The sequence below is a fragment of the Psammomys obesus genome, unplaced genomic scaffold (assembly GCF_907164565.1).
Source record: "Psammomys obesus unplaced genomic scaffold, mPsaObe1.curated_primary_1811, whole genome shotgun sequence".
NCBI classification, from domain to species: Eukaryota; Metazoa; Chordata; class Mammalia; order Rodentia; family Muridae; genus Psammomys; species Psammomys obesus.
Genome location: NW_026585504.1, coordinates 42,768,418 through 42,789,406, shown reverse-complemented (window position 1 = coordinate 42,789,406; position 20,989 = coordinate 42,768,418). Strand labels below are relative to the sequence as shown.

Below are 20,989 nucleotides of genomic sequence, written 5' to 3'. Positions count from 1 at the left end.
TTGGTTTGGTTTGGTTTGGTTTGGTTTGGTTTGGTTTGGTTTGGTTTTGCAAGAAAAGAAAAAAAAATGCTCCTAAATTTTAGAGACAAACAAAAGCTATCAATTTTTTCCCAAATATATACATTTTTAAAAGTACTAACTATTATTATCATTATAGAATATTAACATTATATTACAATGTTTTTATAAATTGGTGGTTTCACCATGTCCCCTAGGCAACCCCCAAACTCCTTAGCTCAAGAGAACCTCGATGTAGCCTCCCAAGAAGCTGGGACTACGGGGCTACACCACTACATCCAGCTTGGAAAAAAAGAATTCTTAGAGTCAATGTTAAACAACTAAGTGAATTTTCCTTTCATTTGCTGGTTTTTTTGTTTGTGTGTTTTGTTTTTTGTTTGTTTGGTTGTTTTGTTTTGAGACAGGATCTCTCTGTGTAGCCCTGGCTGTCCTGGACTCACTTTGTAGACCAGGCTGACCTTGAACTCAGATCCACCTCCCTGAGTGCTGGGATCAAAGGCGTGCGCCATCACGCCCAGCCACTGTTTCTATCTTCATTCAATTTCTAAGGAAAAATGGAGAAGTAGGTTTTGGTTTCGAGGTTTGTTTGTTTGTTTAATATTTGTTTACTTCTATGTGCATTTGGTGTTCTGCCTGCATGTCTGTTTAATATTTGTTTACTTCTATGTGCATTTGGTGTTCTGTCTGCATGTCTGTGCCAGGGTGCCAGGTCCTTTAAAACTGCATCTATAGACAGTTGTGAGCTGCCATGTGGGGGCTGGAAATTGAACTGGGGTCCTCTGGAAGAGCAGCTAGTGCTCTTAACTGCTGAGCCATGCCTCCACCCTTGTAAGTGGGTTTTTTTTCCTTCTTCATTAATTTATTTGCTCGTTTCACATCCCAATCAAAAACCCCACTCCCTTATCTCCTTTGATTTTTTTTTTCCACAGCTGCCGTTAATGTAATCGTGTGTCCACTAGGGGACAGTCACAAACAACACAATGGAAAGGATCAAGGTACTCACCCGCACCTGTGCACAGGACCTGGAACAGAAAAGAAAAGGGAAGTCAGCAGATTCACTCAGCCGAGGAAATGCAAATCAGAAACAGAGCACCTGAGGGCTGAATATTGGGGGTGGCTGTTCAATGCATGGGAAGCTGATGGCCATGGTTAGGGTGTCTTGGGGATTTAAATACAGGGAAAACGCCGGTAACTACAAAAGATTAACTGGGTTTGGGGAGGCTACGCGGCTGCTGACTCCATAAACCCAGTGTTTCTCAGGGCTCTAAAAAAACCACTGCTCCGCCCTAACCCCGTGAGGTGAACTGAGGCAGAAGGACACAAAAGCAAAGTCAAGACTTTCTGGACTAGAAAAAACACTGAAGTAAGAAATGCCTAAGTTTGGGATCTTTCACTATACAAAAATTCACCTTCTTCCTATCAGTAGAGGGCAGTCGGTTTTTAATCATCTGGTAGGCAGCTTTGAGACAGAGTGAAATTCAACGCCTTAAGGGGTTTAGTAGACAATGTCAAGCTTCTGTGTGGGGAAGAGGGAATTCCTTCAGTGGTATGCATTATCACCTATCCCATAATTATTTCCCCAAAGCCTAATGTAATTTAAGGTTGCATGTCCCATTGTTTCTTAAATACATGCTTTTGGTAATTGGAATTTCCAAAGTACAGTGATTGTGAAAAAGAAAATAATCAAAAGAAGGGGAAAAAAATGTCCTACAACTTCCCAACATACTTAACCACCCAGCAGGCTCTTCTGTCTTGGTGACACATTCTTGAAGCTGATTTATTACCTCTTGCAGAAGCCTGCCCCAAATGCCACCCCCTCTGAAGCCCTCACTGACTCGACTCTATCACAACTGTCTCCGCCACATGAGAAGAACCGTGCTGCTCAGCAGCAAATCGCCGGTGAGGAAGAAAGGAGCCACCAAGGTCCCCTCAGAGTCTCCACTGCCTTGTCTCTCCAGCTTGAACTCTCTCAGCTCATCTTAGGAGCCCCAGCTGCCACCCCTCGAGCTAGGCAAGATGTCAGTCAACAGTCTACGATGGATCCCAGGAGACTCCGTGGCTAACACAAGGAAGCAAGCATACTTTGCCCAGTAGTTGAAAACAAAGTTCAATTACAAAACCTCCACACTTTAGGGTGGTAGGGTCCTGGCACCTGCCCATAGTCTCCTCGGTATATAGGCTGTTGCCCTTCCTGGAATCCATCCATCCGTTTGCCCACCTGAAACCATCAAAGATGAGAAGAATCTAAAAGTAACTCCAGACTGAGGGCACTATCACAACATGCCAGTGTGGAAGACCTACAAAGGCCAAGCACTCCTTCAAAGCAGCCCTGCAGCAGACAGCCTCGTTATCCCAGGATGGAGGACGGGGCAGCCATGCCCCAGGGAGACAGGTAAGTGGTGCCCCTGGCCTGGGTACATGCAAAGCAGAGTGTGGTGCCTTAGATCTGTGGCATGTGGCCCTTAAGTCACTGGTACAGGTAAAATGCAAGAATCACACGTTGGAGAAAAAAGGAATCACAGTTCTGTGTCTCTGTGCTCAGCGTGCTGAAGCCAGTTCTTTCAGAGTTCTTACTACCTGGCTCTGTTCTGAATGCTCTCAGATACGAACTCAGTCCTCCAAACAACTCACCAATAAGGAGGGGCGTGATAGGGCCTGGATTTGCACTAGGGTGCTCAGAGTAGAGTCCCTGTGCATAACCACCATCTTTGCCACTTCCTTATGGACAGAAACACGAGGGATTAGTGAGGATTTAAAAAATAATTATGAAAGATATTATGTCAGCATGTTCCTTTCCAATCTAAAAAAACAAGGTAAGAGAGCTCTATGCTCACCCTGTGCTCTGAGGAGACGGAGCGCCTGTGCCACACACAAGGCAGCCTGGGTCTCTGTGAGGCTCATGGTGAAGCAGCGGCCACTGCCAAAGTGCAGGGTATCGCCTCTTCGCCCTTTGCCCTGAAGCCACAGGAACTAAGACTCAGCCTGGCAAAGGGGAATCAGGAGTCTGCAAGGGGTGCTAACCTGAGGTGCACAGGGGAACGTACCACACACCTCTACAGAAGACATCACGTCTTCCTGTGAAGCCTGGGGCTTCTGCAAAGCTTTGAAGAACAACACCTATCTGTTGAGATGGCCCCAGGGAAAGGGTCACACCTTGAACCTTGAGCTCAGTCAAGCAGTACCTCTCCACCCCATGCCAGGAGAGGGCAACACCACTACCTGCTCAACGGATCTGCCTTTGCACTGCCTGTTAACTGCAACAAAGTGACCCTAGCTCTCACACCACGGTGAGAAACACTGACTTTGGCCTTAACCTTTCAACTGCACAGTAAAAATCTTGAAAGGCCAATGACTCCTCTTGTGGGATCAGCTCAGGTCATGCAACCCCAGCTCAGACCAGCCACACCCCCAGAGCCTCTTCCACAATCCAGATAAAAAGATACCTGCAAAAAACACCTTCACGGATACCTGACCATGTGAGCACTACATACATACTTATAAAATGCCATCAATAGAAAGGTCATCCTTCCAACAGGGAGCAAAAGCGTGAAAGCCTACGGTGTGCCTGGAGGTGAGAGATAGAAGACTGAAGCTCCCAGGCTGATAAACAGCACACCAAAGTTACCTACAGAAAAGGGCATCTGGCGACAACTTCCCAGCTGTTGACAGCTGGAGGTGGTGAGGACCACAGCTCCTCCCGCCAGCACCCCAACATCAGTCTCCACCCCACAGGGAAGTAAGTATTCCTCTGGCTCCTTGGGAGAGTCCTCAGCCAGCCCAGTTGGCTGTGGTGGCAACAAAAATAAGAATCTCATCCTCAGATAAGGACCCTGCTGTTCAGGTTACACAACTCAAGACCACAGACACTAGCTGTGCCCCAGCACAAGGAGACAAATGAAAGCCTGCGAAGAGATGCTGCTGACTAGAGACAGGATCAACAGTCTATTCTATTCCCTTCTTCCCTCTGGGCAGAAATCAAAGCAGACAAGCTTGAGGTAGAGGCACTCAGGCTTCAAGGTCTGTCCCCCTCTTGCTCTGAGCGCCCTGTCACACAGAGGACCAGGGAGTTCAACTTAGTGCTCAAGGCTCATGAGCACCAGCCCTCGCACCAGGAGGCCGTCGAAGGTGTTGCAGAAGTACCATTTACACAGCCAAAGGGGAGAGTGTACCCACTGGCTACAGCACATCTACACAAGAGAAAATCAGTGGCCCCAAAAAGGGGAAAGAGGTACTGACTCCTGATAACGTGGATGAACCTCAAAAAGATGGTGTTACAGGAAACGGGCCAGATGCGGAGATCACGGAGCATTTGAGTTCGTTTATATAAAATACCCAGAACAGAGACTCCACAGAAGAGGAACACAGGCCAGGGGAAACAGTCTTGAAAAGGGAAGAAGCCGGGATACAGATGAACTCAACTTGGGGGTTTCTTTACGGGTAATTCTAAGTGAGGAGAACTGATGGAGATGACAGCTGCGCAACAGGGCGACTGCACTAAATACTGCTGAAATGCACTTTCAAATGGTTCCTCTTACTATGTAAATTTATTCTCATTTTTTTTAAAAGATGGTATGCATCGTGACTGTACAGTCTTGCTCAGCCCTTCCCCACCTGGCTCAAGGGAGGAGGGAAAGAGAGCTTCCTGGAGGAAAAAAAAATAAAGAAGGAAGGGGAAGAAGAGGAAGTGAAGGAACACCGAGTCCTTCCTGCTCTACAACCAGATCACAGGGCCCTCACAGGAACATGGACCTAAAACATTCAAATTTTCCCCAAATCTACATGACAACAGCACACACCAAAATAAACCTCTACTTCCTCCTCTTCCCCCCCCCCTCTCTCTCTGGTGTAACTTCCCCATTAGCCCCACCTCCCAGGCTATAAACTTTGGAACCCCTAAATGTAGCCCAACACATACACACCTAAGGCAAGGGTGTTTCCACTGTTCTGATCTCCCTACTTCTGTTCTTTGCTCTGCCCTCATAATCTGAGGGTCTGTAGAGCAGACACATCTGCACCCTAGGCCTGGAAGGCTTATGCCATTTCAAAACCTCCCAAGACATCATCCAGACACATAAAAACTAACCAGAAAAGGGGGGGGGGGGGAATCTGCTGTGATCTTTTTGTTTCTATCCTGTCAGATTATGGCTATGACTCTATACAGAACCCTCTATTTGGAATACAAAGCAGACCAATGCCTAAATCAGGGCTTTCTGGGATCACTGGAGGTGAATCAAGGCAGACATTGTTCCCTCACTCGTTCACCTGGCTGACACCTCTCTTTCTTTGGGCCTTCTTCCGCGTGAAAATAAACAGCCCATCCAGGTTGCTCTTTTTTTTATTTTAATTTTTATTAATTACACTTTATTCACTTTGTATCCCCTCTGTAGCTTCCTCCATCCTCCCCTCCCAATCCTCCCCCTCCCTCCCTGTTTTCCCAGCATGCCCCTCCCAGGTTACTCTTCTTAAAATGTGCAGGGTCAGTCAGGAGCCCAGCAGAGACAGGTGACACGCTCAGCCAGAACAAGTGGGGAGAGTTTTAAAGAACTGTGAATGGGGCTGTGGGAAAGCAGCAGGAATGTGCAAGAATCCTGGAGCCGAGACTAGAAAGGGGAGACAAGCTGAGGGGGCTGCCTCTCCCATCTCTGAGCTGTGCAAACAAGGTGGACATCCAGAGTAACCATAGCATAGAGCAAAGAGGTCAGCCTCCTCTTGGGGTTCAGACAGGTGGTCAGGGATCTGCTGGGGTACAGAGAAGACAACCCAGGCTCCTCTGCAGGGACACGGCTGATCTGGTGGGTGAGAACCAAGCATGGTGAGAAAGTTCAGGTTCAAGCTGGGTGGAGTGACTGATGCATGACTTTAATCTCAGTACTTGGGAGGCTAAGGAAGATGGATGTCTGTGAGTTCTAGGCCAGCCTGGCCTACATAGTGAGTTCCAGGACATCCTGAGCTAAGATAATGAGACCTTTGTCCTTTTTTTGAAGGAAGGAAGAAGGGAAGGTAGGTATGTTAGGTTCAACTTTCCCTGGCCTTTGTATTCTGGGGCATGGGTGGGGGGGTCATCTCATGAAGCCATCATCTCATCAATTATAAACAATGAAAAGGCATCTACAATATACATCCCCTTTTTCTCTCAAGATTCAAACATAGCAAGGTTCCTTGATCCCATTCTTAACACCCGTCTTTCCTCACCAAACTCCAAAGCTACCATTTCAAGCCACTGGATGGTCTCTAAGCTTTCAGTCCACACCACTCAAGTCCCTGCCTCAAGCCTTGCATGGCGCAGGTTAGCAAAGACAAGAAGGCGCACCTAAGGCAGTCCTGACCCACCAAGAGCTCATGAGACAGGAAAAGCTCCACAGAACTGGCACAGCTAGGGAACAGGGTAGGGGGCCCTAGGGGAGTGGCAGACTTGCCCAAGGTCCTAGAGAATGTGGATGACAAGGGAAGAGCTCAGGAAACTGACGTAACATACAAACGTGTGGCAGGAAACCCGACACAGAGACCCCTGAGCCCGCCGTCACTGTAACATTAATTGACTCTCCTCCCTATCACTGCGCTGTACATAACGACATTATCACCTCACTTAAACCTTCTGAGACTGCAGGAAGCAAAAGCTATGGATAACCCCATCTCACAGATGCTGATGCACGTCTGGGAAAAGTTAAGCTCCTGTCCTGACGCACACAATGCAGCTTACAAGCTTGAGATCCGCACCCCATCTGCCCAGCCCTGAAACCCTTGGCCTTAATTGTAGGAGGCACTGTGCAGCCTCATCTACGAGCAGGTTTCAACAGACACTGGGAAAGCAAGGTCACAAAAGCCTGGCCTTGCTAGGCCTGGCCTGGCCGGAGGAACACGTTCTATCAGCTCATTGGAACTTACTGAATAAAGCAGCTTTTGCAAAAGAAGCTGAAATCACAGAGCAGCCTGAATTTTAGCAAGTGACAGGATTGCAGGTTTTCTATTCTACATATTCAGTGTTCAAGGGTGGGTAACAAGCCATGGAGCTGCACAATGGGTAACAATAGATGCTTTATCCTTCTAAAGCCAGGCCCACACACCATATGACAATAGTTATTTTTACTCACTGACGTAATTAACCAAAATGTGAACTGCTTCAAGCAATGTTTAAAGTCAAATAGCATTTTATAGGGTTTGGAGCAAACTGAGTCCAATTCTGAAAGGCCACCATTCTTCCTAGCTATAGCTTATCTCTCTGCGAGTGTTACCCAACAGCGTTCTGAAATACAGGCCACAGAAAAGCAAAGCTTTGACTTATGGAAACGGCATGCCGGTGGGGCCAAACACAAACGAGCACCACGGCTGAAAACGCTCCAGAGCCAGATGTCACCCGGTAGACTGGTCTCGATACCTGGCATTCAATTCTGTCACCGAGCGTACCAGAAGCGCTTCCAACGCTGCAACAATCAGTCCCAGCAAGATGAGAATAAGCTGGTTTACTCCACCCTCATTTGCAATTAAAGGACTCTTAATTTAGTTCTGTCTTCCTCATGAGTCAGCATCACCCAGGGCTCCACAACCCAAAGATTCGAGGTAAAGCGATGGCTGTCACCCTTAATCAATAGCCCAGCTGTCTCAGCTCTGCAACGGAGGCAGCTATGGTGCAAGGACCTCTTCCGAAAGGCACAGAGAGACGTGTGGTCAAAGGCTCTGCCTAAGTGAGGCCGTGTGAACTCAGAGGTGCAGAGCTGGTGGCGGAGGCTTTGGAAATCTTGGGCCAGGAGCTTCTGTTGGTATTTTTAGCAGAGCTGTGTCCCCCACCCAGAGAAAGAGCCTTGTGAATAACATATAAGAATATAATTCCACAATTCATATCCACATGTACGGTCGTATGTAAGTGTCTGTCCATGCCAGATGACAGCCACTTCAAAGTTCAAGTGACCCTTTGACTTTTAAAGTCATCTGAGTGCAGCCGGGTGACATTCCTGATGTTCTCCACTGTATTCCCATTCCACATGCCAACACCCAGAAGTCAGACGCAGGAGGATAGCACGTTCCGGGACAGCCAACAGAGGTGCACAGCTTGTTTTTTGAGACAGGGCAGCTTTAATTTTAAGATTCCGTGCAACAGATACTTGAGCCAATATTTTCATTACAATCCTAAACACTCTCAAATTTGAAGAGGGTGGGCTAAGGATTTTTTTTTAATTTTTTATTAATTACACTTTATTCATTTTGTATCCCCCCATAAGCCCCTCCCTCCTCCCCTCCCGATCCCACCCTTCCTCCCCTTTCTGCATGCATGCTACTCCCCAAGTCCACTAATAGGGGAGGTTCTCCTCTTCTTTCTGATCTTAGTCTATCAGTTCTCATCAAAAGTGGCTGCATTGTCCTCTACCATGGCCTGGTAAGGCTGCTCCCCCCTCAGGGGGAAGTGATCAACGAGCAGGCCAATCAGATTATGTCAGAGGCAGTCCCTCTTCCCATTACTATGTAACCCACTTGGACACTGAACTGCCATGGGCTACACCTGTGCAGGGGTTCCAGGTCATCTCCACGAATAGTCCTTGGTTGGAGTATGATTTTCTGGGAAGTTCCCTGTGTTCAAATTATCTTGTTCTGTTGCTCTCCTTGTGGAGTTCCCGTCCCCTCCAGCTCTTACTATTTCCCACTTCTTACATAAAATTCCATTCACTCTGCCCATCAGTTGGCCATCAGGCTCAGCATCTGCTTTGACAGTCTATACTGCAGAGGCTTTCAGAGGCCCTCTGTGGCAGGTTTCAAGGTTGTTTCCTGTTTTCTTCTGGCTTTCAGAGGCCCTCTGTAGCAGGTTCCGAGGTTGTTTCCTATTTTCTTTTTCTTCTGATGTCCATCCTCTTTGCCTTTCAGGATGGGGATTGAACATTTTAGTTAGGGTCCTCTCTTTTGCTTAGTTTGTTTAGATGTACAGATTTTAGTGGGTTTATTCTATGTTGTATGTTTATATGAGTGAGTATATACCATGCGATGCTGGAGAGGTTGTGGAGAAAGGGGAACCCTTCTCCACTGCTGGTGGGAATGTAAACTGGCACAACCACTCTGGAAATCAATCTGGCGCTTTCTCAGACTACTAGGAATAGCGCTTCCTCAAGATCCAGCCATACCACTCCTAGGCATATACCCAAAAGAGGCGCAAATACACAAAAAGGACATTTGCTCAACCATGTTTGTAGCAGCTTTATTTGTAATAGCCAGAAGCTGGAAACAACCCAGATGCCCCTCAACTGAAGAATGGATGCAGAAACTGTGGTACATCTATACAATGGAATATTACTCAGCAATGAAAAATAAGGAAATCATTAAATTTGCAGGTAAATGGTGGGACCTGGAAAGGATCATCCTGAGTTGTCCCAGAAGGATTTTTTTTTTTTTTAATGACACTCAAACATTAATAGGACCTTTAAATGGGAAACACAAGCTGGGAACTGGTGGCTTGCCTAGCCATGGAAACCAGACTACACTGAATCGAGACTGGGCACAGAGCCCCAGACAGTGTAGAAGGCCCAACTTTGCATCTGCAGGGAGGCTGAGGAACTCCAACAGTTTCCCCTCATCCTATGATTATCTGGGGTGCCAAATTGAGGCTCCATTGTAATATCTTTTACTTGACTGATCATGTTTTGTGCATTTTCTTCTAAGACAAGTCGTGCACAGGTTTGTAGCCCAGGATGACCCAGAGCTGTGATGCCCCTCCCTCAGCTCTGAAGTGCTAGGGTTATAAGCATATACCAGCATGCCCAGAGTCCTACAGTGTTTCTTAAAATCCTAATTCTTTAAGCACAGGGAGAGTTAGTTTTTTTTTTTTTTTTTTTTTTTTTTATGTTCTGTATACACACACACACACTTTCTTACCTGGCCACATTCAAGCCATTAATTGGATCTAGGTGACCCCCTCTGTCGGGTAAGTTCTAAAAATGGTCACCAGCAGTACTATCACCCCAATGCTGAGGACAAGCAGCAGTTGCCAGGCAACATGGCGCCTACACAGCTGGCTTCCTCTATCAAATATGAGCATATGAAGGACTGAGTGGATGACTTTTCACGGTTTAGATCATTCCATTTATTTGTTTGCAAGTGGCTGAAGATGTAAGCTCTTTTCTGAAGGCAAGCTTTCTGGTCAATGTCACTTGCCAACAATGCCCACACTGAGAATATAAACTGTACCATTCTCTCTACCCCTCAATTACCTCCCCCAACCTGTTCCCCACCTCTACTACCAACTCGACTCACAAACTCCTCCACCACAAGCAAAAGAGCTAAATGCTGGGTAAACTATTGGTCTTCAATTGAAGACTGGACTCCAGACCCTCAAACTAGGATATTAAATTTACTTCCGGAACTCAACCAGTCCCTTCTTGGCACTGCCCATCTGCCCTAAAGTCTGGATAAAAGAAACCAATAGATGCTCTTCATAAGGGCCTGAGGTGCTCAGAGCGAGCTCCCACAGTCATGCCAGCTGCACGCACCTGCAGTGTACGGCTCCCTGAGCCCCCTCTACACATCCTCCCCCCTTTCTACCAGATGAGCAAAGAATACCCATATCCGGATTCCAAGTTCACAAACTCTGCCTCTTATGGGCCACAGCATGCTAATGGGACAGTCCCTCACAGCCCTCTCTCTACCTAACATCCTCCAGGGCTGATCCTATCAGAGGCCTCAATGCTGACGGTGGTGGCAAAAAGCTCATTTGCTTTTAAAGAATTCTGAAGTCGCTGCGTGAGGAGGGTTACAAAGGCTCCCACCCACCTGCACCCTCCCGTGGAGTTCCCTGAACTGAGGAAGGGTAGGAAGTCAATAGAGCGTTGGCCTCCAGCCTGCATTTGAATCCTGGCCCCGCCACCTCAGGCAGCACGGGCCCAGAGCCAGTGACACAGCTTCTTGAGTTTTCTCTTCTAATCTACGGCTGGAGTGTGGCGCGCGTCCACAGCAGTTGGTTTGAGCTACATAGTCTCAAAGAGAAAAGGAAAAAAAAAAAAAAAAAGACTCATTCGGCAGGCTTGACAAATATTAAGCAGCTCGTGGCAATACAGCAGGACTCCATGTATGACAGCAGACGCCGTGGGTCTTGTAAGAGGGCGTCGCCCAGGCGCTGTACAGGAAATGAGCAGACACACCCTCAAGTGAACAATATGCAGCGATGGAATCTAGCTGAAGCAAGGGCAGGGAGAAATACTGGGAAGTCTGAAAGAGTGGGTATTTAGAACTTCGTTTGTTTACACTTGCTGATTTTCACAACTTTACGAAGCTGGCTGGGGTATGTGAGACATCTCTGTAGCATCTAATTTGGTTGTGAGTCTCAAAAAAAAAAAAATCAAAGCCTTTCTTAATGGTATAAACAGCATTTACAGAGCGGCTGTGACAATCACTATATGATGTGATCCGTATGACACATCCATATATATGGAGTGTATACTAAATATTAACTGGTATAGTTACTGCCACCATCAGGGCCTCAGGAAGGAGGGCTAGATGAAGTACATGAGAAACAGACCGTCTTACAAGACTAAAAAAAAAAAAAAAAAAAAAAAAAAGTTGGCCAGAAATGGTGGCACAAGACTATAATACTAGCAATCAAAGAGTCAGAGGTAGGAGGAGCTTAAGTTCAAGGAGACCTCGTCTGAAAAGACAAAGAAAAAGCAGTAAAAATAAATAAATAAATAGATAGATAGATAAATAGATAAATAAATAAATAAATAAATAAATAAATAAGTAAATAAACAAACAAACAAATAGAGAAAGTAGGACCCATAAGGTGATTCTGTCAATGCAAAAGACTGACAGCAAAGAGCAAATTCGAGTCTTGGGTTCATTTCATGAAAGAACTTGGGCTAGAATCTTCAGACTATCTAGCTACCCCATGTCTTACAGCCACAGTAGCACTGAGTCCCCAACCAAGCGACCCTGCCTCAGCTCCAGCTTTTTGCAAAGCCACCATCAACCCTACTCCCCACATATCCTAGCTGCATTTGTCAGGTCTGGGTGAGAACCCAGAATCTTGGGTCCCCTCTTAACCATGTGGCAGAAAGAATTCTGTCTCAAATGCAGGAGGCAATAAAGGTCACGTCTTGGTTTTCCTGCCTGCAACCTTCCATTTCAGTGAGAACCTGAGGCGCCCAAACACTCAGGACACAGGAAACCCCACCTGTACTCCAATGAGCATGTAACAACAGCCTAAGTACAGCTATCGCCCGACACTCGTCTCAAGAGAACACCACCGTCATCTGCTCCAGGAGACTGAGCTCTTGAGAAAGCGGCGCCTTAGCAAGTCACATCATGTGGGTGCTACAGTGCATGCGCAGAGGGGACACTTGTGACAGCAAACAACAGAACGAGACCCCTGAATCTTCAAGTAGCAGATGACTGGGAACTTGGTGTAGTACACAGGAGGTGACTGATTACTTTTAACATCTCATTAAGCCTAATGAATTCCCTGAATCAGATGCTTGGTCAAGGTCTATGAAAGGCCAGGCATTGAATATCTTACGTTCTGCAAAATACACAAGTCTGTCTGTATAGTGTGAAGTCTGCTTCCAGTACACTAATGCCCATGACTGTGTTCTAATAAAGCTTTATTCATAAGTACATGAGTTTCACGTAATTTTTACATTAGGAAACGGTTTTCTTTCCCTCTCAACTTCTTAAAAAAATGTAAAAGCTATTCTTAGCTCATGGGTCATGCAAAAACAAGCAGTGGCTATAGTCGGCTTGGCCCTGCCCTAAAATCACATGTTTGTGCTGGACAGAACCACAAGAACAGACTTGCAGCCACACAGAGTACTGGCCCTGTGGCCAGGTTCGAGCTCCACATCCTGGTTCTGATAATTATTACCTACAATTAACTACATCTTCATCTTCTGAAAATAGGGATTATGTCTATACATAGCCCCTCCAACACTTGAGAGGCTTCAGTGAAATGCTGTCGGGCACAAGGCACGTTCAAGACAGGGAGGGATGTGATTACTGTCCCTTTACTTCAGGCAAGATTTCAATCAGCTCAATTCTAAAAAAGACTCAGGATCTCTCAAGACTGGTCTGGGTTTCCAACTGTCTGATGAGATATGGGAAACAATGTCTTTCTTAATGAATCCTGGGTATTTGGGAGATAAAATAAATTTAAATGTGAGTCTGTGTCAGTAGAGAGTAATGCTGGGAATGGGGGTGGGGGTGTCCAGAGCTGCTGGCTCCCACAGCATCCTGAACAGCACACAGCCTGACCCTCTCTGTTAGCACTGGCCTAGGGCAGCAGAACCCTAGCTCTACAACAAGCCGTCACACATTCCGCATCTCCCACCACCTTACTTACACCCTCTCCTAAGACACATTCATTCAGCACCAGTTCTCCAGGGCCTGGGGCAAAGCTAGTCCGGCCTTCCTTGGTATAAAGATGAACCAGACATGTGTTAACTTCAGGGCCTCAAAGGCCACCAATGGGAGACACATGTCAGACTGTAGAATCAAGCTTCATAGATCACCTATCCCAGCCTGGCTCGGTTTAGGGTGAGGAAACAGAGGCTCAGGCAAGCCTAAGAAACCTGAGTCTGAAACACATTTGTCTGTCATACACCAGCCCCTCTTCACAGAAAGGACACGGTAAAGCTCCCTACCCCCAAACTGCTTAAAGGCCAGTGAGAGGCAAAGAAATGCACGATCCAGCGCTGTACATTCTTCCATTGTCTCTACTTTGTCCTCTGAATCTTTCAGCATAAATACTTTTTTCCCTAACAACAGATGTAATCAATGTCTCTTTAAAGCAAAGGGAGCTCCCACACTATGAGAGAACCTTCACTGAGCCTCACAGACTCCCTCTCCCCACTAGAGCCTGGGGTTTCTTTCCCAGCTATGCCCAGCACCTGGCACTTAGCTCTCACCCTTGGGTATTGCCACTGACCATCTGGCTGAAAGCTTCTTAGTGAAGGTGCAGTAATTCACACCTCCCACAGAACCTGCACTGGCTGGCAGGCAGGTGAACAGGTAAGGATGAAGGTGAATTAAAAAGGTGAAAGTGGGGAAAGGCCCAGGTCCAAGAATTGGGTGGGATCTAGGTCGTAGAAAAGAGCAAATGGGAGCAATTGAGCCAAGAAAAAGAATGAGGTGATAGATTAGACAGACAGAAAGACAGACAGATGTGGTAACCAAGTTCAGGAAGTGGGGAGGCTGGGGAGAGGGTGAAGCTGTAAGTGCTTGTGTGAAATGTTTGGTTGTTTTGTTTTTTTGTTTTTTTTTTGTTTTTTTGTTTTTTTGTTTGTTTGTTTGTTTGTTTTTTCCTGCCTATTAAAGGCAGCTAGCCAGCCAGGGGGCAATATTTTATAAACCTCCTCCAACCTTATAAAACCTTTATGTAAATCTTTCAAACTACCCTACCTGGTAATAAACTTTCGCTTACACAAAGTACCCGCTCCAGTTCCACACAGAGACATTCCTGGAATCTGGTGGCCTGCAGCAGCCAACCAACCTCCCTTTCCTTCATTCCTTTTGCAGGATTCTTTTAAAGTTCGCCAATCAAAAAATACTGTGAGCTACCCCCCAGCCAATAGGGAAAAGACACAGTTACCACCTGCATCAGAATGAAAGCCAACTGTACTTCCTGCACTTCCTGCACAGACGCTCTAGCCTAGTGGCCCAACCTTTTCACAAAAAGAAATTGCATTGCCAAGCTACTTTCTCTTTGCTCGTGTGTTCCTCTGTGTGATGCTGAGGTTGTTTTATGTTTCTAATACCAGGAAAGTAGGAGAACACCGGAGTTCAGATCCTCAGAACCCATGTAAACGCTGCTCTCTGCAGCAGCATCTGCAACCTCAGCTACTCTAGTCCTGGAGGCCAGGACAGGTAGACCTGGTCTCACTGGCCAGCCAGTCTAGCCCCATCAGTGAGCTTCAGACTCTGGTAAGCACCATCTGTGGCGCATGGCTTTTAAAGAAGAAGAAGAAAAATATATATACGAAGGGACAGACCTCCTTCACCCAGCCTGAGCCCTGACGTACTTTGCCGGCTTCCTACACTCAAATACCCTCCAGAGTGGGAAAGCCGCTGGCTTGCAGCATCAAAGATGATGAGATAGATTAATGGATCGGGGAAAGCCTTGGGACCTGAAACAACTACAACCCCGACAACGAAAAGATCTGAACGACCCAAAGGGCTGAGCTAGAAGTTGCTATGACTTAGGGAAAGAAAGCTCAAGTAAAATAAGCTGAAAACACTTGTTAATGGTTTTTATTTTAAAAAAAGGGACCTGGTTCTCTGAAACACAGGCTAAGTTTGCCCAATGAAATCCCACTCATCCTTCAATGAGACTAGCCCTGGTTTTGGTTTCGGTTTTAAGATTTATTCTTTATTTTTATTTTCTGTAGAATGTGTGTTTGCCTACATGCACGTAAGTGTACCATGTGAATGACTGTTACAAAAACAAGGCACCAGATACCTAGATCTAGAGTTACAGACAACTGTGAGCCACCGTGCTGACGCTAGGAACTGAAGTCCAAGTCCTCTTCAACAGCAGCAGCCAGGGCTCTTGACAGCTGAGCCACTCTCCATGTTTCCCTTAATTATCCAATATATTCCTGAGTACCTCTCCGGTTTACCCCTCGACAAATCAGTAATCCAGTACGTTCTAAGATATACTCCCACAGGCCTGCATGAGAATTGAGACCAGGAATGATTTTTCCTCCCTGACTAAGAACCTGAAACATTTTTCACATCAAGGTCAAAAAGACCAGTTGTCTGCTACTAAGCACAGAGAATCCTCTTCCTGCCTGTGACTGGCACCATCTGCCCACGCAGCTCATTACTGGTCACACCGTGGAGCTCCTGGTTTGCTCTGTGTGCTTTCAGGAAACAAAATAAACACTTAACAGGGCATGATGGATGTATACCTAGTTCATAAACTTCAATGAACTGGGCCAAACTGAATGAGTCAGTGTTTTGGGGGTGGGGGGAGGGAAACCCTTCTGAAAGTCACTGCTGGGTTGGTGTCTCTGCCCTGTCTCTTTACCAGCTGCATAATACTGGGTGAGTCCCTGGTGCTCCTGAAGCCTCAGTCTGTGCATATTCATGGAGAAGTGTTCTGGCCTGACTGCCCACATCTGGGCCATGCTAGAACCTCCAAAGCAGACACTTCATAGGCGTTAACAGGCCCTATGCATAAGGTGTACCCTTTCTCAGAAGCAGCAATGTTTAGCCTTGAACAAAAGGCAGCCCAGTAAGGGCGCTCTTCTCTCTCTCTCTCTCTCTCTCTCTCTCTCTCTCTGGCATTTCTCCCAACTGAAGATAATTATTAACTATTAGCAATAATTACCACATTGTACAAATAAGCTGCATTACAGAAAGAGTCATCTTCTTCCAAAGTTTGCATTAGCAAAGAAAAAGCTAAAATTCCCCAAGTCTCCTAAGTCCAGTCCATCTTTCTTCACCATCTAATAAAACACTTTTTATTTCCTTTCACGGGTTTAAACTTCACTAAAAGGCAAATTGTCTGAGGGCACACTGCTCAGACAACAGGACTCTGTGTGCTCAAATAATCCCCTGTTCCAGTTGACTGTTTTCTATTTTTCTGAATAGACACTGCACAGAATCAGAAATCAGAAACGGTCCTGTGATCTCCCTAATTGCTTCCACAGACAAGTCCAAAATGGGTAAAATTTTTAAAAGACACAACTGATTCCAACCCCAAATGCTCCTCTAGAAGCCCAGTCTTCTTTCCCGCAATGGCCCGCCTACCCCTCCCCGCCAGCCCTCACACCCCAGGGCTGGGCAGGGTTTCAAATGGCAGACAGGGCTGCCCTCCAGACAAGACCCGTCTCTGCCCAATAAAGGCCAAAACTTGGAAGAGGAAGGCCAGGAAGTTGAAGACAACATGCTCTTGGGCTTCCATTCTCTCACTACCCCGAAGCTGACCCAAAGTCTAATACAAAACCTAGTGTTTGGGAGCAGTTGCATGACAAAGAACTTCCACACAGCAAACCAGCTTCTTACAGGCTTTCCAACACACACATGCCCTGCAGTAAAAGCAGGGAGGAAAGCACCCACCCAGTCCCACATTAGACAGATCACAATACAGCCAAGGTCTAAGTCTTCTTGGAGTTTAAAAGGATTTCACAATTATTTTTTTTTTTTTTACATTTTAAATCTGCAAAGAAATAACCAGGTCCTATTAACCAAAAGACTGAGCTGACAAGCCCAAGCAAAAGCTGATGTCTCATCAGGAATAGACCAAGTCTGAAGTTCACATGGGTCTAACAACGGACAGAGCACCGCTGACCCCAATTATTTCCCCACTTGGGAAGTCAATGCCACAGATATCTCACTCTGACTGATCCTACTATTGATCGTTGTCATTTGCTAGAAATAATAAGAAGCCCCAGCAAGGTTTCTTAGTGACACTCAGAAATCTAAGGAGAAATTTTCTACTCTTACAAGTTTTAACAACTAAATATTAGGGTGAGAATTTTTTTTTTTAACTTGGTCCCTGCTATGCAAAGAAGAATTTCCCTGCTCACATTGTGGCTTGTGACATCCTGCCAAGTTTCAGACTCTGAAATATGAATGGGATTAAAAAGGATTAAGACAGAGTAAATGCTATTAACAGCTCTTCTACTCCATGCATCTATCTTACTCTGAGCCAATGGCCCACCAGGGAGAAAGAAGGGCTGAAAGGGAGCTGAGCTCATGCCACACCTGCTCCCTGGGGATGGCAAGGTCAGCAGTGAACCCTGGGCTTTCTCTAACCGCAGTCATGTGCCTGACAAAGGCTTACACCAGTCACCTTGACACATAATCAAAGAGGGCTCTATCACAGGCTGTCAGGGCTGTAGGAGCAGTCAGTAGCCAGTGGCTTCCCATTTCCATTTTAGAATAGCAAAATTTTAATAAGGCACTTATTAGGAAAAACCCAAACAAGATCAGAGAAAACAGGTAACGTAAGCCTTAATTTGAAAACTCTATGTTTATTTTGTGTACGCGGAACAACCAAGTGGTATTCCCTAAGGCAACATCTACCTTGAGTTTTTTGGTTTGGGGGGTTTCTTTGCTTGTTTGTTTTTGTCTTGAGGCACCGTTTCACTATGTAGTCCTGCTTAGCCTGGAAAATGCTACAAAGAACAGGCTGGCCTCAAACTCACAGAGATCCATCTGCTTCTGCCTCCCAAGTGCTGAGATTAAAAAGAACTACCACACTCAGCCCACCTTATTTTCTGACGCTGGGTCTCTCATTGGTCTGGGGCTCACCAAGTAGCTAGAATTCACTGGTCTCTACCTCCCCGGGGGCAGGGATTACAATCATCTGCCGCCACACCTGGCTTTTAGGTGGGCGTTGGGACCCTAACTCAGGCTTGCAACAGCCCCTAAAACCTCAAATCTGTAGTATTTTGTTACAGTGTGTCCTCTCTCTATAAAATACTAAAAATGAAGTAACAACACATCTCACCTGTTTCTGCATTTCATTTGGTTGCACAAGATCAATAAAATTCTGCTTCACATAGATGTGCAACTGTAAACGACAAAAGTTTGATAACTCATCTCTACTGAATGGCAGAGGTTATGTTCCTGAAGCTATCATAAAGATAAGTGAAACTGGCAGTGTGAAGAAATACATGGAAGGCTGCCAACATTAAACGTTTTACAAAATAAAAAAAAAACAACATATAAAGAATCAAATCAAAAATTTAATTGAGTTCCTGAAGCACATCACAAAGTGTTTCTTTGAAGAAGTGCTTTATTTGTGCACACTCTGATCTTCAGCACGCCCTCCTTGCAGATTTTAGCAGTGACTATCTCCTCATTCTTTGGAGGATACACTAGAACCTCCACACCAACACAAGTGCAAAAGGAACAAGGAAAGTTGCAGACCCATCACTTACATTATCACAATGTGAAAGTTCCAGATAATGTTAATAAAGCAACAGACACACAAGTAGGTTAATTTCCCTCGGGAATACACTGGTTTAAAACCAAAATGTATACAACTAATCACACTATCCCATGGGAGAGAAAAACCTGCTAGATCATCGGGAAGGTACAGGAAAGGTGTTTCTTCATATTCAGCTCATGCCTGGGAGAAGATTCTTAAGCTCAGACTGGGAAGGAATCTCCTTAATGTGATAATGGCAGTCCACTCATACTGCAGCACTGTTCACACAGCCAAGACACAGAAGACAATCCAAGTGCTGGTCAATGGAGACATGATAAAGAACTAGAGAACAGATGGAAAGAGAAAGAGATTAAGATTCAGCCTTTAAAAAGGAGTGCCTGTCACTTGTACTAACACATATGGAACTTGAAGACAGTACAAAACAAGCAGGGCAGAAAGACAAGTATTTTACAATCCCACTCCAGGTCCTTTGATACTCAAGGATACATTCTGAGAGCAATGCTGTTAGGCATTTCACTGTTGTGCAAACATCATACAGTGTCCCTACACAAACGTAGCTGGTGAAGGTAACAGTGTGGCCTCTCGATGCAAGAAACGCCTTAAACACAGGATTTATAGAAGGCCATGTAGCCGGTCCAGCCTACCTGTACTGATTTCCAGTAAGTTTAATCTTACAGGACCACAGCTGTACATCATCACTGTGCAGTGAATGTCTGGCTGCACTTGGGATCTAAAAACCAGTCAAAAGCTGAGGAGATGCCTCAGGGGCTTCTTTTGGATCAACTGAGAAACCATACCTCAGCATACCAGAAGGAGCCCAATGGAGGAAGAAACTCAACTTCCAATCTCCATCCACAGACATGTGCATGTGGCCACGCACCCATGGACATGCATATACACGCATGCACATCAAACATACATACACACCACACATAAAATAGAAGGGAAACGAATCAAATTCACAAGGTGAAATGGTGCTTTCTGGAGGAAGGAGTATTGGCATGGGGACAGAGAGGCTAAAACATTCACGTTTGCAGTTAGGCAGAATGAGTAAACTGGCAGTGCTAAGGGACAGCACTGGATTTGTGGTTAATAACACTGCTTGAAAATTTACGAAGATTTTAGATGCCCTTGCCCTATACCCTACACACACAATGGAGTCTGTATGTACCAGGAGACTTGTAGTCATATGCATCTCTTTATTTTATCCAGAAAATTTGCTGAAGTTCGAGATTCTCTTGCCAACTAACGGTTTACACCAATGGCGAGGAACAAGCTGCTCCAACACAAACTGGATCTCAGAAAGCTGCTACTGGGCGTTGAAAGCACACCACGGAAAGCTGTGTGAGGGTCACTTTAATATGCAAAGCTAATCAACATGCTACCCAGAGATACGCACAGACACAGTAAGAACTTACCGTGCAGACGAGATAAACACCAGCACAATGGTGATCTGAGGTCCTCGGGTGTCTGCTTTGTTACTGCACTGTTAACACTTTTTCTACTTATCCAATATTACGCGACATCAGTTTCTAAAGCGCTGGCTCAATGCGCTCTGGTCATCTTCCTGGAGCTAACTTTTGACAGACGGTAACACTTCTTAGGAGGGGAGCAGGCACCAAGCACTGATCTGCTTCCCCAGAAGAGTAGAGGGAGGTCAGGGGACTTTCCCAGGAGAGCACCGTCAGCAGGCAGGCAAGAGGCAGACATGACCCTCTGCCCTCTTGGTTAGCGCTCTCTCCACAGTGCTCCACACCTCATTTTAAATCTGCCTATAGGTACCTGCTGAGTGTTGACCTCGTTTCCCCCAGGTGAGTTAAGGAATGTGTCTTACTGGGCCTCTGCTCCATTCAGAGTGCCTAGCGTGCTGTATGCACCTGTGATGGCCATTGCTGACTGCCAACTTGACAGGATCTACAGTGACCTAGGAGAAAACCGTCTGGGAATGTCTGGGAGGGACTTTCTAGGTTGGGTTATTTAACTGAGACCCACTCTGAATGTGGGCTGTCCCACTCCATGGGCTTGGGTCTCAGGCTGGATAAAAAGGAGAATGGAAGCTGAGTGGCATTTTCATCTCCTCTTCCTGCCTAAGGAGACAACGTGCCC

At 46.0% G+C, this 20,989-nt stretch overlaps 1 protein-coding gene across 1 annotated transcript in view; it reads right to left on the bottom strand.

The window, feature by feature from the left end:
- The window catches only part of Ptprj (protein tyrosine phosphatase receptor type J), a 146,678-nt gene that overhangs the window by 38,797 nt on the left and 86,892 nt on the right, over window positions 1-20,989 (bottom strand). The window contains exon 2 of the mRNA XM_055601201.1: window positions 1,022-1,040. Within this exon, the coding sequence (XP_055457176.1) occupies window positions 1,022-1,040 (19 nt within the window). The remainder of the gene's footprint in view (window positions 1-1,021; window positions 1,041-20,989) is intronic.